General features: G+C 45.1%; 4 protein-coding genes across 5 annotated transcripts; 2 read left to right on the top strand and 2 right to left on the bottom strand.

The window, feature by feature from the left end:
* Positions 1-1,975: 1,975 nt before the first annotated feature.
* On the top strand, positions 1,976-2,580 carry LOC124686127 (heavy metal-associated isoprenylated plant protein 27-like). Its single transcript, XM_047220128.1, has one exon. The coding sequence runs from the start codon at positions 1,976-1,978 to the stop codon at positions 2,447-2,449; it is 474 nt and encodes a 157-aa protein (XP_047076084.1). The 3' UTR covers positions 2,450-2,580.
* Positions 2,581-6,570: 3,990 nt separating this feature from the next.
* Positions 6,571-9,531, bottom strand: LOC124689390 (L-lactate dehydrogenase A-like). The gene is made up of 3 exons (XM_047222933.1): positions 9,511-9,531; positions 9,233-9,412; positions 6,571-7,020 (listed from the first exon to the last, which is right to left on the bottom strand). The coding sequence occupies exons 1-3, from the start codon at positions 9,529-9,531 to the stop codon at positions 6,571-6,573; spliced, it is 651 nt and encodes a 216-aa protein (XP_047078889.1).
* On the bottom strand, positions 9,452-21,514 carry LOC124691465 (protein ALWAYS EARLY 2-like). Of its 2 annotated transcripts, none has more exons than XM_047224741.1 (20): positions 21,244-21,514; positions 20,916-21,041; positions 20,746-20,841; positions 19,775-19,837; positions 19,260-19,337; positions 18,530-18,719; positions 16,723-16,985; positions 16,262-16,634; positions 15,425-15,508; positions 14,481-14,764; positions 14,332-14,379; positions 13,521-13,832; positions 13,247-13,425; positions 12,898-13,180; positions 11,829-11,987; positions 11,498-11,662; positions 11,053-11,193; positions 10,750-10,959; positions 9,849-10,139; positions 9,452-9,763 (listed from the first exon to the last, which is right to left on the bottom strand). In XM_047224741.1, the coding sequence occupies exons 2-20, from the start codon at positions 21,021-21,023 to the stop codon at positions 9,590-9,592; spliced, it is 3,501 nt and encodes a 1,166-aa protein (XP_047080697.1). In that variant the 5' UTR covers positions 21,024-21,041; positions 21,244-21,514; the 3' UTR covers positions 9,452-9,589. The 2 variants fall into 2 exon arrangements, with proteins under 2 accessions (XP_047080697.1, XP_047080698.1); XM_047224742.1 differs by having other exon boundaries at positions 16,723-16,973.
* Positions 21,515-23,502: 1,988 nt separating this feature from the next.
* LOC124689389 (cytospin-A-like) lies at positions 23,503-25,759 on the top strand. The gene is made up of 5 exons (XM_047222932.1): positions 23,503-23,733; positions 23,831-24,043; positions 24,997-25,080; positions 25,216-25,323; positions 25,472-25,759. Exons 1-5 carry the CDS (start codon positions 23,503-23,505, stop codon positions 25,607-25,609), a joined length of 774 nt encoding a protein of 257 aa, XP_047078888.1. The 3' UTR covers positions 25,610-25,759.
* Positions 25,760-26,440: the final 681 nt, after the last annotated feature.

Raw genomic sequence — 26,440 nt, 5'->3', positions numbered from 1 at the left:
GTATCTTCTTGATATTAATATATTCCCTTTATCGAAAAATCTGTTTTGTTTGTTCACGTGGTTATTGACAAGGAGGTAGGCCGACTCGAAAGGCGATGGAACTGAATACCAAAGTAAGCGAGAAAATGTGTCAAAGAGTAGCAATCCAAGCCGTCCTCGTACAGCAGGACGCGTTTCTCCCATTCTAAGTTTTGGGGGTTGACGTGGCAGGTTTTTTCAACAGAGAGATCCCATCTTGACGGAGAGTGGCCCGCCGATCGCCTCTTGATCCTTCGCCAATCGTCTCCTCACACGCACGTACCTTTCGTACGTGTTCGACCTCGCGCGCACCTTCTACACGCCATCCATTCCCGCGCCATAGGGTATCTCCAGCGCCCGACGCATTTCGGACGTCCGAAATATCCGTTTGCGGACGTGATGTGGCCCAGAACCGTTTGCGTCTGGATACCTCCAGTGGTGCCGATGTATTTTTTAACCGGGGATAGCGTCAAGCTCGCTAATGGCGTTTTACGTCCCGTCGAGGACTGCCGCCGGCGATTAACTGTTCCTGCGCGACGACGATCGTTCCCGCGCGTGCCCAATATATTGGCAAGTTTCACGCGGAAAACGCCCTCCAACGCCGTTTCACGCCCCGCCGTGGCTATATATGGTGGACACCAGCGGGGATGACGGGCACACCTCAAGCTAACCCTACCATCCATCATGGCTGACCACATGAGTTGGGAGCACGTTGTTCACATGTGCCGTCAGCTCCACCCGGACGAGGAGGAGGAGAAGGTAGCCGCCGTCGGCGTTGAGGCCCAGGAGTTGGACCTGGAGGCGGCGGCGGTGGACGCGGAGGTCGCGGAGGCGGAGGTGGCAGAGCACGCAGAAGGGTGCCTCGCGGCGACCAGGGCGGAGATCGCCAACGCCATGGCCGAGCTCGCCGACGCCAGGGCCGAGCTCGCGGAGGCGCGGGCGGCCATCGCGGCCCCTCCGGACGACGACCCCCCCGTGCCCATGCGCTTCAAGTGCACCGACGACCAGCGGGTTCTGCTCGCGTCCTTCGAGTCCCTGGCTAGGGACGCCCAGCGTCGTCAGGCTTGGGTGGCGGAGAAGGAAGCCCACAGCTATGCGATGGCCATGGCTCGGGGGTTCATGTGCTCCGACTTGGACTCGCTCCAGCGTAGGGGCCCTTCTCCCGCGCGGGTCGAGCAGGAGAACCGCGAGCTGGAGGCCGCTATCGCCGCCAGGGAAGCGGTAGCGGCGGCGGCAAGGGACAGGGCCCGCTTTGTCGCCGATGTGGCAGCGATCCAGGCGGCGGCCCAGGCGAATGAGGACGCGGAGGCGGCGGTCCAGGCGGCGGCGGAGGAGGAGGAGGCCCATGCGGCAGCGGAGGTGGCAGCTGCCAAGGTGGCGGCGGCCCAGGCGGCGGCCATGTGGGACAGCACCCTGGCCGAGGCCCTCGAACGGCGCAGGCGGCAGGACGAGATGTCCGTTCGCCGCCGTGCGCGGCGCGCGGAGTGCGCGAAGCGCTCCCGCTTCGACGACGGCGCCGGCCCTTCCGGCGGCCAGTAGTAGGACGCGCGACTGCGAGTAACCGAGGCCGGTGTAGGTCGCGCGATGGCGAGTAGGTACGGCCGTTGTAGGTTTAGGTTAACTCGACTAACCATCTCTGTAAAGATGGTCCTTTTGGCCAATCAATAGTAATGAAAAACTCTTTTGCTTACCTACTCACTGCCGACCGGGCCCGGATGCACCCAAGGCGGACAGATTCCGCGACCGCCGAGCGTCCGCGGAGACGCAAACCTGACGCATATTTGGGCTAGGTTTGCGTCTCCACGGACGGTTCGGTCACTTTGCGTCGCCCACTGCGGTCGGTCAGCGTCAGTTTACGTCGCGCCGCTGGAGATGCACTTATATTATTTCAGAGCTAGAGCTTACCTTGCAATCGATTGATCCTGCCAACAGAGATACACACCCGATAGACAACACAATGGGCATCCTGGACGCGCTGTCGGAGATGTGCCCGTCGCTGCGCACGCGGCGGCGCATCAAGAAGCGGCCGCAGCTCACCACGGTGGAGATGAAGGTCCGGATCGACTGCGAGGGCTGCGAGCGCCGCATCCGCAAGGCCCTCCACGGCCTCCACGGCGTCACCGGCGTCGAGGTGGTGCCCAAGCAGAGCAAGGTGGCCGTCACCGGGTACATCGACGACCCGGCCAAGGTCATGCGGCGGGTGGCGCGCAAGACCGGCAAGCGGGTGGAGCCGTGGCCGTACGTGCCCTACGACGTCGTGCCGCACCCCTACGCGCCCGGCGCCTACGACAAGAAGGCGCCGCCCGGGTACGTCCGGAACGTTGTCGCCGACCCGAACGCCGCGCCGCTCGCCAGGGCGTCGTCGACGGAGGTGAAGTACACGTCCGCCTTCTCCGACGACAACCCCAACGCGGCGTGCATCGTCATGTAATTAGTTGTAGCCGTTCTTCTCTTCCTAGTTAGTACTAGTGTACGTACTACGTAGTTAGGTTGTACAGTACGAGCGAAGCGTTTCCGTATTAATTTGCTATATATCGATTCTCTTGTGCTTCACGCCATTTAGTTTCGTGTCTCCATTTCGAAAAAGAATTTTGTTTCGTGTCTATGCAGTACAGAAGACTTGAAGCTTTCATCTGTGTTTACATGTGATCCACCGGTGGCAGATTGGCAGTTCAAAGAATGCCTAGCTACCAGAATCGCTGTCGTACTACAACAGCAATCCTAGAATAATGAATGAACACCGTATCATCTTACCTATCCACCTACTTGACACCCAAAGTGGCGGTGCGCCATATCCTCTCGCCGTCTGTATCTATATATATTGTACATAAGTTTCCCTCTTGCTTCTTAGTATTTCCAGGAGTACCAACTGAGGAACGCGATGACATTGTTGAGATTTTCAGAAGAAACAATAGATGAGAGTGAGAGGCATTCAGAAAAGGAGGTAGTACGCATGGGTACTTCTCGTTTGTGTGGCGACCATCCGCTGGTCGTGGGAGCTCACTGGAAAACCTTTGAGTAGAATCATTTCAAATTCGTCGCAGTCTAGTTGGAGTATCATAGACATGATGAATGGGCGAACCTCGCAACGAGTGGTTTCCTGCATGCAGAAGTCTTCAACCATGTGTATGTGGTAGGTTTCCTTAGATGCTTTGTTTATAGTAATGGAAATTCGTATCGATCTCTACATCTAAGGATGGACAAGTCCTGTAATGTTGAATATTGTAATCGTTTATAAAAGAATTCATTAAACATCCCAAAATCAAATGTTGCGCATAAAAAAACAGTATTGTTGAAATTAACCATGCTGATCATACACACACATGTCAGTCTTCATCTTCACGACATCCATTTACTACCAAAATGTTGCCCAGATGCAAACAGATCAAACATGTCTCTTTGCATCAAAACGGATCCGTGGAGGCTAAATCACCAGCCCAATGGCCCGACGCATAGTGACCGTCGTGCCCACATCGATCCATTCGCGGCCCAAATTTGGGTTACAAATGCGTCGACGCAAACATAGTGCAGTTAGCCCACCCTCTGGCCCACCTGCCAACGACTGCGCCCGCTTCAAGTGAATATATTCTTATCACAAAACATAATCATGAATAATAATGTTAAAAAAACATGAACATTGCCTGAATAAGAACACACTACTAATAAACATGCCATCGCACCTGGGCAGTACATGTAGTAGCAAGGAGCTAATGAATAGGGAAATGAAGCTAAACCAAGTTGAAAGTTCATAAAATGGGGTACCAACTGGGCATAACCGTGTTAAATAGCATATCACAACCAGTATATGATTCACAACACGAAGGATTGAATAATGCACCCAAACCATAATTTTTTTTTGTTGAATCAGGCTAGACAACCCAAATTCCTACTAGAGCGGTTTCGAATAGGTGATACTCATGATTTTACGACCATGGCTAACAAATCGACATCATGAACACTCCCATAGTGGGCGAGGGGACAGATTGAACAACCCAGGAGGAGATCAGAGAGCCACCTATCAATAATCAATCTATTGCTTGGCATCAAACCTCGGCTCTCACCTCTCATATTTATATGGTTTTGTATTTGATAAGCCAAAATTAAATTGACCGCCTAATCATGTTATAATGTAGAATATTCTTTATATATCTCTTGTTTATATTAAACATTTTTATTTAAAACTCATTTATTCAACATGTGTTATCAACCACTATATTATTCTATTAAGTTTAGAAAAGTTATACATGTAAAAATATTATGAAACTATAGTGTCAATTGTTGTAAATACTTTAGTACAAAACATATATGTAAACTACAATTTTGAATGTAGCGTGGAAATACATTCTTGAAAACTACCTATGAATATTTTTTTGGTAAATTTAATTCCTTCGCATAAAAGATAATAAATTTAATGTCTAGATAGTTTGATTTGTGCTCTATATATACATGTATATGTATATATATGAAATGTAGGTATATGTATATATGTGTGATTATATTGGTATTACTAAATATAGAAACAATATTTAAACCTAGGGTGCAGAAAAGTTATTTTGTACCCAACGTATTTTTTAGCGTTGTTACACCCATAAATTTATGTTTTGTATACTAATAACTACGTACACATTGACTCACAAAAAAAAATTGACATAAAGAAACTTTGTGCATGAGTCATTAAAGCGTAAAATAAATAAAAAGTTACGCCATGTCAATTTTTTCTTCCCAGACGATCGATCGAGCCCCTTGTTGGCTTCGATGATCTTCTCTCCTCTTTTTAGACGGAAGGCTCAAAATGAGGCTCGGTTTGAATTACCGAAGCCATCAACTAGCTAGGAGTTACCCAAGAGTTACAACACACAAACGCGCAGAGCGGACACCGAAACCCACAACAAGAGACAACACATAAAATGTCAAAGCCGAAGCGCGGGCTTGATCCAAGATGAGGGTGCCTTGTATGATGTTGCACCGGAGCGATCGCGACCGTTTTCGCGCCAACAAATCTCCACGGCGCCAACTGTAGCCCAAGGGAACACTCGGTGACGGGCCCGCAACCTAGAAAAACTTGAGGAACCAAAGGAGGGGAGTCTTGTAACGACGCCTCCAAGAAGGTGAATGGCGCACGAATGCGTCATCATCATTGACATAGAGCGAGGTCCTGCAAAATTTTCACCCAGACCCGATACCACCACCCTCGAAGCTCAGGCTAGGTCTAGAACAAAACACAACATTTTTCCCTGGCATTGGGGTAGGCACACCGGCAACAGCTATGACCAGACGTCAACCTAGCGAAGACCCCCAGCGAGGACGTCAGCTACCGTAGTAGAACCGTGTAAAAATAGGCAAGCCGATATTGCGAGAGGACTGCGACACCAGCGAGAGGTCGCAGGGTGATCACAAGACACTACCAGAGATGCTAGCACGAAGTGAGGGCCCTAGGGAGAGCAGATTGAGGCGGAAGGACATAGTCCATCATCTCGAACAATAGGGCCGTCATCGGGATGCCTATAACAAGGGAACGAGATCCGCAGGTGACACAGTCATCGGCACTGACCAAAGCCGTGCGCGACTTTTGCCGAGGTTCAAACCTGATTCAAAATCCGGTCACCACCGCGAGGACGTAGAGCAAACAGAGCAGAAATCATTACCGCACCCCAGAAATCGAGCAGAAATCACTACCGCACCCCAGAAATCACTACCGCACCCCAAACGAAGACGCATTATGATCTAGCCCGTACTAGATTCACCGTAGACTGAACGCAAGAGCTGGTTGGCCAGACCCAGATACAAACGCCACCCGCGACGCTAGATTGGAGGCCGTCCACGGCCGCACCATCACCAGCGCGTCAACACATACAGGAGCGCCACATTGCGTACGTGTTCGACGTCGCGCGCACCTTCTACACGCCATCCATCCCCGCGCCTTATATATTAACTTCAGAGCTCTACTCCCTCCGTCCACAAATAAGTGAACACGCGCGGTTTTCAAGAGACCTTAAACTTTTTGTAAAAAAATCCCTCATTCCTTCAATAAATCTTCTCATTAATCAAGAAAATACTTTTGATTTAGACGCTAATAAATGTTGTGCATGCTAGTAACCAATAAAACAACATTGAGAAACCAAAAATGATTAATGAGAGCTAAGATCAAGGCATGCACTAAGAGCATAAACGTAAAAAAACATACCAAGAAGTCTAGATGTACATTTATTTGTGGATTTTTGAGGAGGCTAGATGTCCACTTATTTGTGGACGGAGGGAGTACCTTGCAATCGCTTGATCCTGCCCAACACAGAGAGAGATCGCGATCAACCACAAAATGGGGATCCTAGACGCTCTGTCGGACATGACCGGATTCAATAGAAGCTTGGATGTTCTACACAATCGAACCAAATTTACCAATGCTGACATATATCACGATTTATTTCATGTATTTGATAGGGTTACATACAATGCAGCAAAAGTACAAGATTTTGCGTGGCAGAAGCAGCAATATATAGCAGTAGATTTCGTAGAAATTCCTTTAATATTGCACCACTAGATTAATTTGGTTGCTCAGAGATCGAGGAGCTGGCAGTTCTCCCAGAGCGTCTTTGCGGAGCGCCGGAGCTGCGCGGCCTCGACCTCGGTGAGGTCCATCTCGGCGACGCCGAGGACGCCGCCGCGGCCGAGCCGGGCGGGGAGGCTGAGGAACACATCATGGCCGTCCGAGATTCCGTGGAAGCCGGAGGCGAGGACGGAGACTGGGTGCACCCGCCGGCGCTGGTCACGGAGGAGGGAGGCCGCCAAACTGGCGACGGAGTAGCCGATGGCCCAGGAGGTGTATCCCTTCAGTCCGATCACCTCGTAGGCGCCGCCCACCACGGCACGTCTGATGCCCTCCAGCGCCGCCTCGTCGAAGGAATGGTGGCTGTCCCGCAGCGACTTGAAAGCCGGCATCCCGGCGACACTAATGGTCGACCAGATCGCCAGCGAGCTGTCGCCGTGCTCCCCCACCATGTATGCCTGCACCATATTTGTTGTTTGGTTAGTTAGCTAGTCAGGCAGTGGCAGATCTTACAAAAATGCATATGTATCAAGGAAGGAAATCGTTATGCAATTTGATGATTTATATCTACTCCCTCTGTCTCGGTTTAGCAGGCACGCACATAGTTTAAGACAATTTTGACTATTGATTTGGTCATAAAATATAAATTTTATGTCTACAAAATCTATAACATTAGATTCGTATGGAAAAAGCTTTCCAATGATATATTTTTTGTGACATATATTTCAGATTTTATAGATCAAAATAATGGTCAAAGCAATTTCTTAAACTACGTGCTCGCCCGTTAAACTGAGATGGAGGAAGTAGATACTTACATCGGTGTATAATAAATGAAATATATATACATTAATAACGGACCTCAATTTGAAAGGGATGGGCAAGCACTGTCGTGGTGGATTATGTTGCATCTAAGTAGGAAAGTGCATCGTTGAACCGGCCGGCATATGCTCCTGGTGGAAGTCAGACTGCCATTGGTCCATGTGTTTCGTGGGGCCCACACAGCAGCTGATCTACTTTTCTGAACCCACGCGATACAGATACAATACAGAGGTGGGCCAAATGCATTTAAGAGAAGAGTGGGGCGGCGCGTCTCCCCCAAATCACGCCCCTCTCTCTCCTCAGACGGCGCATCTCCCCCAAACCACTCCTCCATAATAAACGCACCAGTAGCAGCCGGCCGTCGGGGCGAACTGCGGCGGCGCGAGCGCGAGGAGATGCTGATGGCGGAGGAGCGGGCGGACGGCAGATGCCGACACCGTCGCGGGCGTTCCTGCCTGTCGTGATGCGTCCATGGCCAGGCCCGCGCGGTGGTGGTTAGCGGCGAAGGGCGACTCGACTAGCGGCGCTGTCGATGTGCCTGATCCGGTGCGTGGTTGGCGTCGGGAGACAGGGCCGCGTCGAGGACAAGGCAAAGATGGGGACGGGGCGTCGTCGGGGACAGGGCGCCGTCTAGCTGGCGTCGGGGACGGGGGCGGCGTCGACGACATGGCGGCCTCGAGGACGGGGCGGCGTCGGGGACAGGGCGCCGTCTTGGATGGATCGGCGTCGGGGACATGGCGTCGTTGATCTGGCGTCGGAGACCGGGGCGTCGTCGAGGACATGGCGGCGACGAGGACGGGGCGGCGCCGGGGACAGGGCGCCGTCTAGGACGGGTCGGCGTCGGGAACCTGGCGCCGTCGAGCTGGCGTCGGAGACGGCGGCATCATCGACTAGGCGTCGTGGACGGGGCGCTGGGGACATGGCGTCGTCGATGTGGCGTCGGGGACCTGGCGCCGTCGAGATGGGGTCGGAGACTGGGGCATCGTCGACTAGGCGTCATCGACGTGGCGTCGGGGACGGGCGGCGTCGACGTGGCCCGAGCTCGGCGACGGGGAGGATGCCGAGGAACTTCAGCAACATGCGCATGCGGCTGTGCGCGGCGCAGGCGTCCACAACGGCGTTGAACAGCTGCAGGCGAGAGGATGCGATGGGAAGATGGGGGAGGACCACACATGTATTTTACTGTAACATACGTAGAACACACTGCAGCAGTGGACCCTACATATTTTTTCTGGACCAATGAGATGCTGACTTAAGCCAGGTTCACATACCGCCGGGTTCTATTAGTCCACTCTCATATAAGTAATCTTATAGAATTATGTATACAAGTGCTCATAGGCTGGATTCATAATACAATTGCATATCTTGTTTTTGAAACAAGTTAGCATCTTTTGTATTTTGCAGGATAACATTCAGGAAGGAAGCATCAAACAATGGGACTAGTGGAGTCATTTGATGATTTACGGTAAACACTGGGAGTCGAGTGTCGAAAAACTGACCCCGGTATTTCGTTTCACCCTATAGAATTCAAAAGTTGACTTTTCCATCACCTGAGTGCGACAGATGACGTCGTACTATGGTGATGACGTCTGGCTCCTAACTCATGTTCTACAGTGTTACAAAATTTACTGAACCAGGAGCTCTAGCTACTGCCCTGTCGGATGTGGAAGAGTGGGAGACCAGTCATGCTCATGCATGAGTCAACGACTAGCATGCATGGCAACACCCTACTGACTCCACTCCAGCGACGAGCTCGATGGCGAGCAAGAGCTAACGGATCATGCATGGAGCCATGGTATGATCACGGATGGATTCAGGATTCAGATGTAGTACGAGTAGTATGTATGTTACCTGGACGTCCTGCGCGTTGACGTCGAGGTGCTCGGCGACGAGGAACCTGAACCTGGACGAATCGAGGTTCGTCCCGGACCCAATCACCCTGCTGGCCGGGAACCCGGACAGCTTCCAGGCCACATACGTGAGCACGTCGACGGGGTTGGAGACCACTGGGCGAGGACCTGATGCTAGTCGCTAGGCCTGGGGTTGATTCCAGCTGGGTTTCCGGTACAAGAAATATATAACAATAACTGATAAGTTACACCTTATACAGGCTGTGAGATTAAGAATACACACTGCATAAGCACATACATCGTCAAATTTTCCTTCCCCTACATATATACCACAAGAAAGAATGTTAGCCACGGCGCACTAGCCACTAGGAGTGGGTATCAGCGCCAGCATTTGGTTCTTGATGATACCCATGCACATCTCGATCTCCCTGAAGATCGGGACATTCTGCGAGCTGCGCGGTTGTAGGCGCGAGACCGCCGAATCGAGAATGTGCGCCACTTCGGCAGGATGACACTGCTTCTCCGTGCAGTTCTGATGCATTCACAGGAAGAATACCCATTAGAACACCAGCACATAACCGCCTGATGAATATGCAAGATCTCTATGGTTTGTTTACCTGTATCATAAGGATGGTAGCTACACAGGATGAAATCAACTCTGAAGGGAACTGGGTTTCAGAATCACGGCCGCTGGGCAATCTTGGACCAGGAACGTTAGTTGTCGCAGGGTCAAAGCGGCCAGAAGTGCTGGTATCTTGACAGGCTAAATTTGCCTGTCCCGAATCGGGAGGTATCCGCCGCATGCCTAGTATGCTAGAACCAAAGCCGGTGCCACGGATATTCAGATTGTCTAGTGCTTCCCCTATTTTCGCAAAAGCATTCTCCCCGTCACTTACTTTGCACATTGCCTGATTACACAGAAAAAGGTAGACAGCAGACATGTAAATTAATAACAAAGAAAACTTGCATACTTCAAAACATCAGATGTACAAGGGCAGAATAAAATAGGCAATGCTTCAGACATGAAAGAAAAATCGAGAAGCTAAATGCTCCATGTATCCAACACTAAACATAATTCTGAGGGTGCAGACTACATAAATGGAACAGGAAATTATCAACGAACCATGAATCTTTAGTTACCTCAAGCACTGAACTGAACATAAATGATTGTCGATAAAAAAAAAGTAGGTTCTCTTTGCTACTTATTCACTTTTAATTTTCACACATTTCATTATTAACTCAATATTTACTGTTAGATTACGAATTTGAAATATTTTTCATTAATATGATCTCGTGAGTGGTAAGTCCAAAGAGCAATATAGAGTTCATGACCTGGTTGAAAAGAGATCACAACATATATGCTTTTAACTATTACCATGCAGTGAGACTGATCTATAATACCGGATGCGGATGGTGGTCATCCAACGTATATAAAGGCATGAATATCAAGGACCCCTGGACTGAATAACATAACATGATACCAGCTGATAGAAGTATAAATAAGTATGACTATCTAACCTGAATAGCAACATCAACCATCGCCTTAGCTCTGCACCTCGAAGTCTCAATAATTTCCATGACTTGGGATCCAGACTCCTGGGTAATATAACCAAAAAGGTTAGATGCGTCTGGTTTTCTATTAAAAGCACCACTGTTTTCCACGCATTTAGGAATAGGATGCCCATGAAATGTGTTACGTTGCCGCAGAGAAAGCAAGGCCGAAGCAACCTGAGTATGAAAATATATTGTTGAATCTTGTTAGTGCACGAAATCCACACACAAAAAAGACTACTGCAAGTGACATCTAGAACTGGGAATTACATGATCATTCGAATCTCTTAGCTGTACAAGCACCATGGCATATTGCTTCCTGAAGTGCTCCAAATCTCTAATAGTTTCCCCATCCTTCTGCTTTCCAGACACCTCTTCATTCATGTGCCTCAATTCTACCAGCAAAGCTTCCTACAAAAGATTAAATAGTTCAAAAAACATAAATATTGTGCACTTGGATCGCGTAAAAATCCCCTAGCATGTTTATCCAATAAATTATTATTGCACACTGGCCCCACAGTGGAATTTGGATGATTCTAGAGTCCTTCAGTCACAGGCTGACATGGAACCAAAACAGACTCATATGGTCGTATAGATTCATCCAATTCCAATCCTCAATTATGACTTCCAACTTTTAATAACAAAGGTGGTTTCCATTTTCATCTTCGAACACTAGAGAAAACACAATCACAAAGCCCAAGCATGTTGCACTTGCCTTTTTATCAAGGGCGCGTGATAGGTCAGCAAGAGCCCTTATATCTGCTTCTCGTTCCTGTAGCTGTGACAGTGTACATGGCTGGCTATACATTGCCTGTTGTGCAGCAACTGTAGCCTCATTTCCAGTATTTTTTGCGTGTACAACTGAATCAAATGTGTCTCCCTGTTGAAGAAATTCCACAAAGGGGAATAGTTAGGTTATTCCACATCGAGTACATATATTATAAAGCTCCCACTACATATGCTGTCATCTTAGCTTGCTTCATTAAAATACTTGTTCAGTGACTAAAAAGTACAAAGGAAGTTGCATCAGCACCGGCGAAACTCACATTTGGTACGAATCTTGCTGCGCCGCTACCACCATACTCTCTAGATCGATCCTCAAATTTTACTTCTGGGAAACTGCGGTAGTATTTATTCACGATATTTTGCCGTCGCAGAGATTCGGGGAAATTTTCGAGTGGGTGTAGTGGCATACAATCAATATCCTGCAAAGTAAAGATATCCTTAACATTCAACAACTTTTTGTGGGTGAATAACAGCAACCTATTTGACATGGCAATATTTCATCTTTACATTGGTTTTGTTATTATATTCGAACAGACATAAAGAAGAAACATTTGCACTAAGCCACTCAGATAGAAATTTCTCCCATAGGAGTGCCCCTTCCTCGGGTATAAAACAAATGAATAGAATGGGTATAGATGTGCAAGGAAAGCAAATCACATTAAAGCATAGTGACCAAAACACAAAATGTATACTGCTCTCCCACCAGAATAAAACCAGAGTTGTCCTAGAATTTGTGCAGTCAAGCTAATTTACCTTTGATCAATAAAATTTGTGTGTGTTTTAGATTGAAGATATGGAAATATCAGTAGATTACTGTCTACAAAGATACTCTTGTCATATATATATTTTTTAGATTTTACAATTATAGTACACAGTAGAAACTTCCGGTCGCAAATCAAAATTGTTTTCTGCGGACTATGTGAGTGTATAAAACGACATTTCTTTGTGACTGGACTAAGCAACTGTTAATGATTCCCAGCAACAAAAAATAGATATAACAACACGAAAATGTGATGCCAGCCAGGCTCTAAAGCAAAGCCAGGAGCGTAATTGGTCAAAGCATACTCAATGGGAAGAGTGAAAAACATGGAACAGAAACAAAACAAAAATGTATTACTCTTAGTTTTCAGTTCAGCATTAGTTACTCTCGTAGTAATTTTGGTCCATCCACATGGACAAATGAAGAGAAACAGTTTACTGAAAGCATGCATTGCAGAGTGGAATACAAGAAATCAAAACCAATCAGTAGATAACATTTTAAACCATAAGAGATAAAATAAAACATGCCACGAAAATAATCAAAATAGAAATTAGATATATATAGTTTACCATCACAAACTCAACACCCAGCTCCGACCGATCAAATTGAACCCAGCAACGGTCACGGTCAACAGTCAAAACACTGCCATCATGAAGTTCCCTGGTTTTGGGATGACAGGCTATGACACGCTGTCCAACTGCTAAAGGTCGAGCAAGATCAGTCGGTAGACCTTCTTGAACACCAGACTGGAGTTCAGCATAGTGTTGTCTGACTGACTCACGATACTGAGAAAGCTTCTCTCTCTCCTCATGTAAAAACTGCTTCGACAATCGTCGTGGCTTTCCAAGAGAACTGCAAAAAACTAGACTCAGAAAACAAACAAAGCTGAAGCAAACAAATCAACTGAAGATGACAGACCTCCGTATAACACCCCACTCAACACGAGTCAGCCTTGGCACATGACCCAGCTTAACATGATTCAGGTACTCGACAAATTCACTCTTCGCAAACCATGGGTAATCAATTGCACTATAGAACCATTCGGACATGCACCATCTCCGGAGAAAACGTGACGATAAGCAGTGAGAGAGCTTGTCCTGCAAGGGGTCAGGGAAAACATAAGTTGTAACTTATATACCTTGCAAATGATGAGATGAATAGGTCAGAAAAGTTTCTTGACAAAACATCAAACCTTAAGATCGAGAACGTTATTCACTGAGTAGGTAACATTATCGCAGGGATCATCAGCACCCTTAGAAGGCTTATACTCTGGAGTAAGTGCTTTTAAAATGCCTAATTTGCGCCGACTTCTAGCCTTCGACGGCGAGTCAGATTGCTGAGTTATTGCATTTTGTGTTCTGTCCATATTATCCATGGCTTCTTTTCCAAAATCATCATGTGCTGGAGAACTTTCCTGTGCTTTGGACTTGTTTTGTTTTGAAACTGGACTAACATGAGTATGCCTACCCTTATTAGAAACTACATTCCCTTCTTCAGCAGAAACCTAGCAAAGGCAGATATACAAGCGAAATTATATTTTGCCATTTAAGAAGTAAGAACACGGGAGGAAAGAAAAACGTCAACTTGGCCATTTCAAGTTTTAAATTCACAAAGCCAAGGAGTGTTTGGGAGTGACATACTGTAGTAGGTCACCCAGGTAAAATTTACAAAAAAGGCAGGATGTTTGGAAGGGAATACTTTGGCAACAGCAATAAGAGTTACTTTGATCAATGTATGTCTTAGCAGTCCCCCCATTTGCTATATGTCATTGACTTAAAGAACTATATACCACATGGATAAGAGAAGGAGAAAGTTGCTTAAAAACAAGGAGGTCATACAACAAAAAAGTATTTTCTCCTCTTAAGTGGGAGAAGATATATTGTCCAAATGGAGGTTTAGAGATTAAGAATCAGAGAGAGAGCTTAATTTTGTTTCTTACTAAATGAAAATTGTTTATCAGGAGCAACAAAAGAAAAAGGCAAGACTATAAGTGGAGTGCGTACCTCAGTCTTCTCAATATCTTTTAGTGCATTCTTTTCATCTTTGGAGATCTGAACATAAAGCAGCAAATATATGCAAATCATAAGCAACGTACAGAACTAACACTATTTTGGCTTGTCACATATTCAACAAGTAACAGTTTTGCAGCTACCTTTCCTGTGGAATACTTTCTTTTCTTTTTCTCCGTTTTAACACCACATTTACAATCTTGCTGCTTTACTTCAGAAATAGCACTTCCATCATGATGTGGATCTTTAGTAAGTCTAGCTTTTTTCCTAGTAACCATCTCAATGTTTACAAGTTCTGACTGCCTTTTAATCTTCTTCGTTTTTCTGGAGTTGTCCTTTTTCTCAAGAAGTGGTACTGCTGCAGGAACACTAGGCTTCTCATCAGATTCATTGTCTTTGCTTTCATCCTTAATGTGTGCTGATGATTCTGGAAAAAAAGCACAGGCAGTATCAATAGCACAATCAAACACAAAACATTACAAACTTAGCATATTGGTCAAAACCTAACTCTGCAAAACCACTTTTGTCCATAACTTTTCTGAGATTTTCACATGATGGTCGGACTGCTAAAACTTACAAAAAATCTACCTTTGTGAACCTGGTTAAACAATTTGTTGACCTCAGTGAGTAAACTTATTATTGAACAGTATGCCCAGTATCTACAAGTCTTGTGGTTGCAAATGGAAGCCGATGAATGAAGTTAAGTGTGTTGCAGGTAAAACAGGTGGAAGGCATCTGCACAGCTACAGAGCTGCCTAGAAACTAGTCAACAATGTATGCAGGTGCTCAATAGCATTATAATAAGGAAAATAATAATAATACAAACATTTGCTGTATCCATTTCTTCCATAAGACATAAGGCAGCACCAGTTGTGCAGGCATGCTTGGAGCTGTGGGGGTACATAAATGGTCCTTGTATGTATAGGAATTTATGCAGATTGCAGAACTCCTTTAAGATTAGACTCCAGAAAAGATTAGAACTACATATTGGCTCCACAGATAAGGATACAATGAGGTGCACGGAAATTAAATAGTAAAAATATATTGCCACTTCTGAATTAGCACCATAGTCTGGGATAAGACTAACCAGATTCAGCATTGGAAGAAGGTTGTAGAATATTCACAGATATATCAGCTAATGTATGCAATGCATCGAGAGCTGAGCTTTCATCTGCCAAACAAAGTCCAATTAGGCAAATCAGGAACAAAGGTTTGTGCTATATAGATACCAAAGCAAGAATTCCAACAAAGTATCCTTACAACTTAGCAACCATTACACAATAAAATTAATAATATGTCGGCGCAAAGCAAAGATGAACAGACTGTATTACAAAGAACAACAGATCCTCCTTGCGAAGTTTGTAGAGCAACGTTGATTTCAGTGTAATAATCATTACATAGTTCTGTTTGAGTTTTCCATGGTAGGGAGATTGTCAGTTTATTTTACAAATGCAACAATCCAACGAAGACAACAAATATTCTGAAATAAAACTGATGGTTGACCACCACAGCATAGGACATACTTATGTTTCACCACACAATCAAGAAAATACTGTACTGTACGTAAATATGAGAAGCTTAGCCCATTGTCCTTCTTGCTGGAATAATATTCTCATTCAATAAAAAAAATCGAGAAAACGCAAAAAGCCTTTGTGTTTCTTTTCATTGAAAAGGTAGAAGGGTTTGTGTCTCCTCCGAAGAGGTTTATTATTCTCATTCAATAATATGAATATGTCTATACTCTATATTGTATTCAATAGTTGAGAAAATACTACTGTACAACTTTATAAAAGATAAGACTCAAGTCAATAAACCACCTTACTGATAGTTTCAACTGTGCTAGAAGCCTAGAAGAAAATATGCTGTGATCATCTTTCAATAATTCCATTACCTTTCTAAAAATAAAAGATAAGATCAGACATACCACCAAAAAATAGCTGGCGACTTCTTTTGCTTGATTTATTAGATGGCCATGAAGCTTTACTTCCTAATGCGTCCACCTCTGATTCATATTTAGCTTTTCTGGCGCTGTACCCTTCTTCAGTGCCACTGCAAGCCTCTCTGTCATCCTCGAATTGATCGTCTGTTTTGTGTGCAGCTTTCTTTCTTCTCCTCTGAGGCCTCTTTAATTTTTGCTTAGACTTGCCAGATGCACAGCCTTCATTATTCATAAAATAAGAATCATATTTGGGATGGTCACCAGTCTCTGCTTCCCTGCTTCCTAAGCTACCTTCTGGATAATCAGCTTCTACTTGAAATCCATGCATCTTTGAGCTTCCCATCTCTGAATCCGCATTCTGCAAACATCATACAGATATGATCATGTAATTACTTTGCAAGATGAGTGTACTAGAGATAAAGAGCAAATAGATCCTGGGTTCTTACTTTTCTGTCAGCACTTTTAATAGGAGACAGGAACATACGATCACTCGATCTTCCAGGTGTTTGAGAAACCTGAGGTGAGCCTCCTCTTTGACAGACCTCTGCTAGAGCTAGAGCTGCTACATGAGCACCTTCATCACCACCATTAGTAGCATCTGGTTTTGCTTGTCTATTTGCTATCTTGTCATCACGGTGGTACATGCTTGCAACAGGCACTCGCGGGGTCCTTTTTCCAACAGCACGTGACCTGTTCCCTAAAAACAAGTCTAGACAAGTTTCAAGACCTCAATCCTAATTTTGTTTATGAGTACACAGTGCCAGATCTTAATACTGTGCAGCCATGAAGCAAATTTCGGAGGTCATATTTTCAACCATTAAATAGCAGTTAGTCCTAAGTTAGAGAGTAGAAAATAATAACACATGCCGACAAGAACTTAACATAGATGTATCCGTGTTTAATTATAAGAAGGGAACACATGTAGAGTTCACAATTTCATTGTAGATTGTGAAATGTTTTGTGCACATAGTTGAATTGTAGATTGTTAACTGTTTACAAAAACTAAATCACTAACAGAGAATAAATTTAGACTTAAAAGCTTTTGGTAAATGAAATTGTGAACTGTTCTGTGTTCTCCTTAGGGCATGTACAAGGTGCTTAGGGAGGTGTGCTATTTCTACACCAGAGGTGCCTAATTAGGCATCTGTCCTATAGAAATAGGCACTGTACTTAAGAAAAAACCGGGTTTATTTTTTGTAAGCACCTTGCATTGTAGATGCCCTTAGGGGTGGGCATGGTTCGTGTGCAGAAACCGCACCTGATCTAACAAACCAAATCTCATATGACATTGCATGGATCAAACCTTCAGGCCAAAATGTCTGCTACACTTAATCCACTATATCTAATGTAATGATCCACTCCCTTTAGGCGAGGGAGAGCGAGAGCAAGTGCTGCAGAACTCAAGCAAGTTTATCAGCAGGCGGGGGCGCTGCTTACCAGCCCCGCCCTTCTGTATCTTCTCTCCAGCACAGCTTGCCCACCAGTGTTCCACTCATCTCCCGTTTCTCACTTGCGGCCGCGAGATCTGCGCCCGGTGAGGGCATTGCCGGAGGCCGGAGCCCTTCGCTCCTCTATCGTCACTAAGCCGTGCAAAGGAAGCAGACCACAGTTTATCTCTCTTGATTATTTCTGGATTTTGATTTTGCAATTGAAAAAGATGGATTGAAGGGAAGGGGAGAAAATGAACTTTCGCCTGAAGGAATAGGTTACTGATTTTGTATTATCTCCTGATTGCTTGCTATTTGTATCAAAAAAAAAAAAAAAAAAAAAAAAAAAAAAAACTAGTTAATATTTACCCCTCCTCGCTTGCTGCTCTGCAGACAGGTGCGTAGCCGACTAAAATAGGTCTGTCCCTATATTCCAATGCACCGATTTCCCCTCGTGTCATTTTTTCTGCTCCAAACCTCTGAACCAAAGTGCTCACTGTCTCGGAGTAGGAAGACTGACCCTTGGATTGAATCGAAATACACACACCCCTAGTTTTCGTATTTAGATAAAACTTTATTAGACTCAAATTAGAAAATCTACTACCTCTATCCATAAAAGGATGTCGGAAGCTTGTCTAAATTCGGATATACCTAGACACTTTTTAGTGTATAGATACATCCGAATTTAGACAAACCTTCGACATCCTTTTATGGACGGAGGGAGTACTAAAGATTAAAAAAAGAAAAGGACATGTATGCTACTATTCACAGCATATCCGAGTTTTCTGTTTCTTCCAACACATTTAGACTTTGATGTTAAAATTACCTTCTGAACGTTTCTTCTTCAACAAAGAAAGGCATCCATAGCTCGATGAAGTGGGCTGAGATTGCAATAGATCAGGGTAGCGTGTATCAGATGTCTTCGACACAGATTGAAGCTTTGCACGCCCACGCTTCTGTGGCTTCCTAGAAGTTTTCAGTGAATCGTTACTCTCGCGATCACTGTTACTTCCATCCTACAGTTCAGAGCGTATGTCCTTAATTACAAACATTCTTGGTAAACGCAATAAAATGGCATAGTGCGCTGACAGACTAACTGTGACCCAAGGCTGCACATATGCCACCATAAGGGCTAGGTCCACCATTCCGCTACTTCACAAGAACACATGTGTTGTAATCTTACAAGGGAGAAATTCATTTTATTTGATGATGTTGAAGTAATTCCTCAAGAATGTTGCTATAAATGATGGACAAGTAATGGAGATGTCAGCCTGAAAATCATTTAATAGCTTAATATAGTCAACACAAATGACTATTACAATCTTAATAGTTGCAGCTCCTAAGCATTTCATACTATTATATTATATTACTAGATGCAACAAATAGTTCTTGTTCTCGGAATCTGTACTTGATATAGTTTTCACATATATCAAGAATCAACTAACATTTAATATAGTACTTTATGGAATCCTTGTTCAACTTTCACAACATTTTCAGGTATCCGTGGAAAGAACTATAGAACCTTGAATATTATAGGCATTCAAGTTTAACTTTACCAGAATATTATAGTGATCGGTCATCATCGCTATCAACCCTGCAGCAGTAGCAGTTCCCTCTGCAAGAGATAAATATGCCTGGACATACAACAGAGATTGATCAATTTATCAGAATAACCGTAAAAAAATAGCAAAAGAAAGACAAATACATGCAAAATGAATTGTGCAACTTATACAATCAATTTAACCAGCCTATCATGCATACATATGGGCATAGCAGGAGATAAGGCTGGAACCAAATGGATGGAATTCAAGATCTCGGTATATATCACAACGATTATTGACTGATATTGTGGCCAGCCCTGGGATCTTATGCTATGAAAAACTCAAGTATTGCTTTACTAAAAATTGCCCACTAAGCTACAAGAAACAACATCACAACAATAAATTCATGCCACACATTTTTCCTAGTCAGGATTGAAAGTTAAAACAAGGTGGTGTGTGATAGGTAATCAAGTGCAGACAGTCCAGAACAGCCACCGACCCACCGAACACAAAGGAAGGCTGGGATTTACCCTATTCATGTTGTAAAGAGCCTCCACCATATCAGATGTTCTATCACGGACGGCAGCAGCCACCTGCAAGTTGAGATGAACAACCAGTAATAGAAATTCAGGTCTTCAAACTAGATAGCATCCTTATTAAACCTGCCCCCGCCCACCAGCAGGATCAGAGGAAGTGAGAGTAGTACGTTTGCCAGGATAGGTGGCCTCTGAGGACCAGAGACGTAGTTAACCCAAAAATTGGCTGACCGGAGTGGGATTTTGAGTTTTGACTAAGGAAGCCCGAAGCCAACGAAGATAGGTTTGGTGTGAACTGAGTTGAGGCTGGCCCGTTTAGGTGGCAACCCCACCTTTTACAGTCACAGGGGAATGCAACGGCGGTAGCACACTGCTGCTACTATTTGAAACTCGCATGGTCACACTTCCTTAAGGAATGCAAGGATCTAGGAAAATATGTAATTACTCCATATTTGTACACCGAGCTTGATCTCGTCTCTCGGTACATGGAAGACAGCTAGGACTCTGCTTGAACAACAATATATGTTTATTATAGTGCATTAGCTTCTCAGATACTGTGTACATTGGTATAACAGCATGATATGATGGATTACCAAGATTGTTTTCCCTGTATATAAGCCACATATATTTAATAACTTGAAAATAACCAACATGTAGTACGAGCAGTGAGCTACAAAAGACCACAACAAGCCAACAGCCAGCTGGGTCTGATAAGTGATAATACTCTCGAGAAAACGCAAAGGACCTTTGCGTTTCATTTCATTGGAAAGGTAGAGTTTGATTTACAATCCTCCTAAGAGGTGGGTTACAAACATGTTTGTTATTTTCAAGTGATAATACTGCTGCTTGATAAAATAAATTTCTCGGGTAATCATGTTGGTGTAGTATGCAGTTAACAAATTTCAAACTGTTTAATAAAAGTAATCCCACACCGACCACAATAAGAAGGCAGAGATCAAACAAACCTTCTTCCAATCTTTTCCATATTTTCTATAAGCTCCATAGAAGTGCTCCAGCTCATCTTTGCTCCACTGAGAACCAAGGTCAGATAACTTTTTCTTCTGCAAATAAACGTTTCTCTGATCAACGATCAACTATGTGATTGTACAAACCACAGTAGAGTGCAGATACTTACTCGCACTTTACTTTTATGTACAACTGCGGCATCCTTCTCGTTCCAATCTTCATTGATTTTGGCATAGCGCTTGTTTACATTTCTCACTTTTCTGGTTGACGAGGACATTGAGAGTCACAGAACAAGCTGAAATACAGTTCACTGGAGATTAGATTAGACGGTTTGCTTCAGTAGCCTGCCTTTTGGATGAGAATCGAAAAGGGGAACTGAAAAAGAAAAATCTAAGCAGGGAAACTTTCCGCGATAAAACATGTGTTACATACACAACCTTAGGCTATGTGCCATTACGAGAAGCAATCTCTTGCAAATTCAATGATAAAAAAAATACCGGGAGTGCGCGAGCGTGGCCGGTGACCTCGGCGCGGGAGGGCGGCCGCGCGCGCCTCGACGAGTCCGCAGCGTCAGTTCGGGCGGATCTGATTGGGGAGGGCTTGGGGCGGTGGTGAGGAACTGAGGACGGAGCTAGGGCTGGCTAGCGCAAGGGGAATTGGGGAGGGAGCTCGATCGGGGTAGCGTTGAGGAATCCGTGGAGACAATAGGTACAGTGCGGGTGGGGATTTTGGAAAGGGAGAAATGCGGGGTTCGAACTTGGAGAGGGGCAGAGGGGGGAGTTACCAGTTAACAATATCCTGAACATAGCCTTTTCTTTTGCGAAACACAATACCTGTTGACGGAACAGTCATCTCCCACCGAAAAATATTTTACCTTTCAACGAGACATCAAAATGGTAAACCTGAGGTTTGAACTTTCGTGGGTTGGAGGTGTCACTGCTCTCCTAACCAACCTGCAGGTTGGTTCTCTAGTGGCACATAGCCTAACTTTCCTTATATATAACATCATCAGATGATGAAGGTTGTGTTACATAGGTTGTATATGTAACACATGTTTTATGGCAGAAAGTCCTCCTACTTAGATTTTCTTTTTCGATTTTCATCCAAAAGGATACTACTGAAGCAAACCGTCTAATATCGAGCTATAACATAAAAGAACACTAGATTATTAATTAAACGAAACATCATTTTTGCATAGCAGAACATCATTCTTACATAAAACCATCGTTACATACTACATCAGTATCTAGCAGGAAGTATTATCACAAGCAGTAATCAATATATCGACGAAGCATCAACCAATATTATAGCACAACATCAATACCAGAACCAATCAGCATGTGTGCAATAGCTAAATCCAACATTACGTGAAGAAAAAAAGGACGGGAGGCTCACCTTGAGGGAGCTCGGCTGGGGAGTTGAGGACGGCCGAGGAGGGCGTCTTCCGGCGGGGAAGGGGCCGGCTCGGAGGTTGCTAGCACCGTCGACCTTGAAGGAGCGGGCGGAGACGGGCGGACTGTTGGGGAGGACGATGGGAGACGGCCGAGTACGGAGGGGAAACCCTAGCGTCGAGCTCTCTTCCCGCCGTGAGCTGGGGAAATAGATGATTCAGACCAGAGGAGAGGAGAGATAGTTAGAAAAATTGATTAGTCTTAGCAGTGGCAGCCAAGGTAAATACTCTGCAACGATATTGCATGTTGAAATGAAAGCTGCCGGAAGCACAAAGCACCTTAAAATGTGCTTTCCCCTTATTTGCCTATTGGGTGCTTTGGTTTTGGCAAAGCTACCCCTAAGTCCACATCGAAATCAAACCGGTCCATGCATGTCGGTGCCTACCGAACTGGTATGGCCACAAATGGGCCTGCCGATTTTGCTGCCGGTCAGTCCGGCCCAGCGTCCGGTTTACTGATTGTGTGTGTTTCCGTGTTCCCGTAACATTAGATCACCACTCTTGACACTTTGACTTTGGATTTTACCCATATTTGACAATAGATTCTTCCTTTGGTTCTTTCTGTTTGCTTTCCACATCCATACCTAACACCATATAAAAATTTAGCCTTTTGTGTGTGTTCTTGTGTGCGTGAGTGCATACCAGTTGTTCTCCGACTTGGACCACTTTCTCAATTATGCTGTGAGTTTTGACCTTTTTGTTAGTTTCCTTCCACCATATATATACACCTTGCCTTGTGACTAAAATGGATAGTAAGGAACATGGTACGGAGGATCACATGAAGTACTATGAGGATAAAGGACCTTCAAGATAAAAGTTACTATGCACATGATCGTCTTCATCGAGCTCATCATATAGATCATCACGAGCATTCTCAACATGATCTACATCGACACTCTTCTCCGAGTTCAAGAAGGTGCCACAAGCAAAGTGCCAAGGCACCAGAACCATCACTAGGCATGATGAAAATACACATATGTATTCAGTTTATTTTAGTTCACTTGAAATTTCTAAAACGTCTTATATTTGTGGGTAGTTGCTAGTAATAAGAAAGAAAAAGAAAAGAAACAAATTTCTATAACTGGCTGGGATGGGCCAGCAACAGAAGAAGAGTAGAAGCCCCATACGGACAGCGCCGGAAACGGCCCGCTAACAAGTGCCAACGGATCTCTCTTCTTCTTCCCCTTGCTCACGTTTCGGTAAGCAGAGACACCCCACACCAGCAGCGATTTCAAAATCAAACCGCCGCCTCCCCATCACCACCGCCGCCTCCTCCTCGTCGTCGGCGGCAGCAACGACGGGATCCATGGCGCCGGAGGACGACAAGGACGGCCCCCACTCGAGGCCCGCGCTCCCGGGCGGCGCCGACGAGTACGTGCGCGACTCCATCAGGGCCTCGCTCGGCCTCCCCGTCCCGGACCGCTCCCTCCGCCTCCAGCTCCTCGCCTCCGAGGACCTCCGCCGCCGCCTCCAGGACCAGGTCTTCTCCCTCGAGGAGGACCTCCACGCCGCCGCCCGCCGCATCGACCTCCTCAAGGTCCGTCCCCTCTTCCCCCCTCGGCGGTCACCTCCTCCTCTCATCCCATCTCCTCTCGCCGCGCGCACCGACCCGTTTCCTCCACGTGACTGCGCAGAAGGAGTCCGCCATGAACGCCGAGGGGATCCGCCGCTGCGTCGAGGAGAAGGAGGCCGTGGCCGCCGCGCGCGCGCAGGCCGCCGCCCAGGCCGCCAAGCTCGACAAGGAGGTCGCCCTCTACGAGCGCGACCTCGAGCGCGCCATGGAGTCCTGCGACGACCTCGCCAGGGAGAACGACGACCTCCGGGCGCGCCTCAAGGACGCCGCCGATGTCCGTACCTCCACTCCCGTTTTCAGTTTCTCAAGAATTTCTGTTCCAGCTTACATTTGATCTTGATCCCAATTTGGTAATACAAATAAACCCCTGAAATCACAAACACCAAACCTGCAAAAATAGTCCATGCTTGTGGGATAAGTAGTTGCATATACTAGTTGATTTCATGGCTGATGAATTCTGTTATCCACAGTTCTTGCATATTCAGTTTGGATGATTATGTTGCATGGTTTTGTTTTGGTCTGGGGTCTACGTAGTTCCATCAGATGATTTGATATTCAAACTACATCTAACTATTAGAGAAAACTGAGCTATGCTTTTCACAAAATAATTGTCTAAAAACCACATATGTACCGATGCTATCTTAATGTTTATACATGAAACATTTGGCATGACCATTGATTTATGGTACCAAGTTGCAACAGGGGAGCAAAGAAAGTTGTACATTTAATCTTGATCCCAATTTGGTACTACGACGAAACCCCTGAAATCACACACACCCAACCTGCAGAAATAGTCCATGCTTGTGGGTTCTTCTCAGTGGGATGATAATTAGTTGCACATACATGGCTGAAGAATTCTGTTATCCACAGTTCTTGCTTATTCAGTTTGGCTGATTATGTTGCAAGGTTTTGTTTTGGTCTGGGATCTATACAGTTCCATCAGATGATTTGATATTCAACCTACATCTAACTATTAGAGAAAACTGGGCTATGCTTTTCACAAAATAATTGTCTAAAAACCACACATGATGTACTGGATCAACATTGATATAAGATTCTGTTTGCAAGAAGCCCTTTTACCCCTCATATACTTACCTAGTTCCTAGATATAGGTTCGTGCGGTGAGTGTTTCAAATTACTAATGCAGTGGTTGTCCACCTATGTATGTGATGCTGTTTAATCTGAAACTTCAGTATTCATCTTACCTCTGTTATTCTCCATGTCCAGCTTACTGCATTAAACAATGAAGTGCAAGCTCTGCAGAGGGACAGGGAAATACTGAAGACTAATTTAAACAAAGCAGAGGAGGAGGTATTGCATACTGAAGAACTCTTGTCCTTGCAGCTATGTTTCATACCTGCAACTTATCTTCTTCTCAGTGTATATCATCTTGTGCAACACTAATGTAGTTCTGATGGTTAGAAGTTTCTTGCATTTTTCCTCAAGGTTAAGTTGCTATTCGAGGAGAACAGAACCCTTGATGAAGCAAACAAAAGGCTTCTTAGTTTACTGAATCGATCTGACAGAAAGCACTCTGCCAGTAATTCGACCAAGGTAAAATGCCTGTCATAAATCGAGTGTTTACTGATTTTCAATACACATGGAGTAGAAATTTTGTTGGTAGGAACTAGGATTACCATATTTTCTCACTATACTGATTAGATGGTTGATGCTATGCAATAACGTGTTGCTTTGCTTGCAGCAGAAGCGCAAATCATCAAGTCTGAAGGACACCAGCCCAGTCAGCCTGGCTATTGATTTCAACAGCGTGGATGCATCAAGGCATCCGTTGTCACCCTTGCCGCTAAACTCTCCAGAATGCAGGGTGCACAAAAAGTGAAGCCGGCCGTTCTGACATCTTCTTCTGAGTGGCTTCAACTGAATATCCAGAATTAGGCATCATTGAGGGCTGTGGCGTGCTGCTTCATTGATCTAACCAACTAGCTGGGTTCTTGATGGTAGAACCAAAATCATGTAGCCTAGGTTTTCTTGTTTTAGTAGCTGCAGTTGTCATGATTCTTTCATGGTAAAACTTACTATCTTACTCTCCATAAGTTAGTCGTAAAATCTGCTGAGCTCACTGCTTGCTCCATGCCTGTGATAAATCATAAATGTGTGAGAGATTGTTGTGGAAGTGTTAATTTGATCGTAATCGTGGTCCGTTTGTCATGGATATATCATTTTCGTGTTATGTCAGCTATGCATATTTGAGTTTCGTATAGGAAGTATAAATTTGCATCAGGCAGATGTGTGAACAGTTTGTCATCCTGAGATATTATCCGTCTCAGGGAGCATGACCGTAAATGTTTATTTCTTATTGGAGACAAGAATTTTCATGAATTACTGGAGCAGATGAAAGATAGTACTCTACAGACTACAGTTGCTTGTATACAGGTGAGGGGGCAAGCACATATACATGCAAAGGGAAGGCGGAAAAGGGTGATATACTAGTAATTAACTGGAATGTCAACAAATTGTCTTGTTGATAAATGCTACTTTTTGTACTGGTACTTATATTACAGTTCGTTGCCGTTGTGGCTTTATTAAGTTAAAGCAGGGCTCATCTTGAGCCGGCCTTCTACTTATATTGCAGCTTGTTCTCCTTGGTCCGTTTGTACTTGTGCTCCAACAGAGTGAGAATGTACTCCATCTTATTCTACTTGACTGGTTG

The sequence above is a fragment of the Lolium rigidum genome, chromosome 2 (assembly GCF_022539505.1).
Source record: "Lolium rigidum isolate FL_2022 chromosome 2, APGP_CSIRO_Lrig_0.1, whole genome shotgun sequence".
NCBI classification, from domain to species: domain Eukaryota; kingdom Viridiplantae; phylum Streptophyta; class Magnoliopsida; order Poales; family Poaceae; genus Lolium; species Lolium rigidum.
This window is presented reverse-complemented; position numbering and strand designations above follow the sequence as displayed.

What these genes read in the sequence shown, in the direction of transcription:
- LOC124691465 (XM_047224741.1), bottom strand. Translation starts at nt 21,023, where the DNA reads ATGTCCTCGTCAACCAGAAAAGTGAGAAATGTAAACAAGCGCTATGCC. An exon ending in CTCTTTACAACATGAATAGG is followed by an intron (nt 19,338 to 19,774) that starts GTAAATCCCAGC and finishes TTGTATGTCCAG; the next exon opens with GCATATTTATCTCTTGCAGA. An exon ending in TTAAAAGTGCTGACAGAAAA is followed by an intron (nt 16,635 to 16,722) that starts GTAAGAACCCAG and finishes TGATGTTTGCAG; the next exon opens with AATGCGGATTCAGAGATGGG.
- LOC124686127 (XM_047220128.1), top strand. Translation starts at nt 1,976, where the DNA reads ATGGGCATCCTGGACGCGCTGTCGGAGATGTGCCCGTCGCTGCGCACG.
- LOC124689389 (XM_047222932.1), top strand. Translation starts at nt 23,503, where the DNA reads ATGGCGCCGGAGGACGACAAGGACGGCCCCCACTCGAGGCCCGCGCTC. An exon ending in GCCGCATCGACCTCCTCAAG is followed by an intron (nt 23,734 to 23,830) that starts GTCCGTCCCCTC and finishes GTGACTGCGCAG; the next exon opens with AAGGAGTCCGCCATGAACGC. An exon ending in CTGCCAGTAATTCGACCAAG is followed by an intron (nt 25,324 to 25,471) that starts GTAAAATGCCTG and finishes CTTTGCTTGCAG; the next exon opens with CAGAAGCGCAAATCATCAAG.
- LOC124689390 (XM_047222933.1), bottom strand. Translation starts at nt 9,531, where the DNA reads ATGTATGTGCTTATGCAGTGT. An exon ending in TGTATGTGCTTATGCAGTGT is followed by an intron (nt 9,413 to 9,510) that starts GTATTCTTAATC and finishes CCCCAGGCCTAG; the next exon opens with CGACTAGCATCAGGTCCTCG. An exon ending in TCAACGCGCAGGACGTCCAG is followed by an intron (nt 7,021 to 9,232) that starts GTAACATACATA and finishes AATATGGTGCAG; the next exon opens with GCATACATGGTGGGGGAGCA.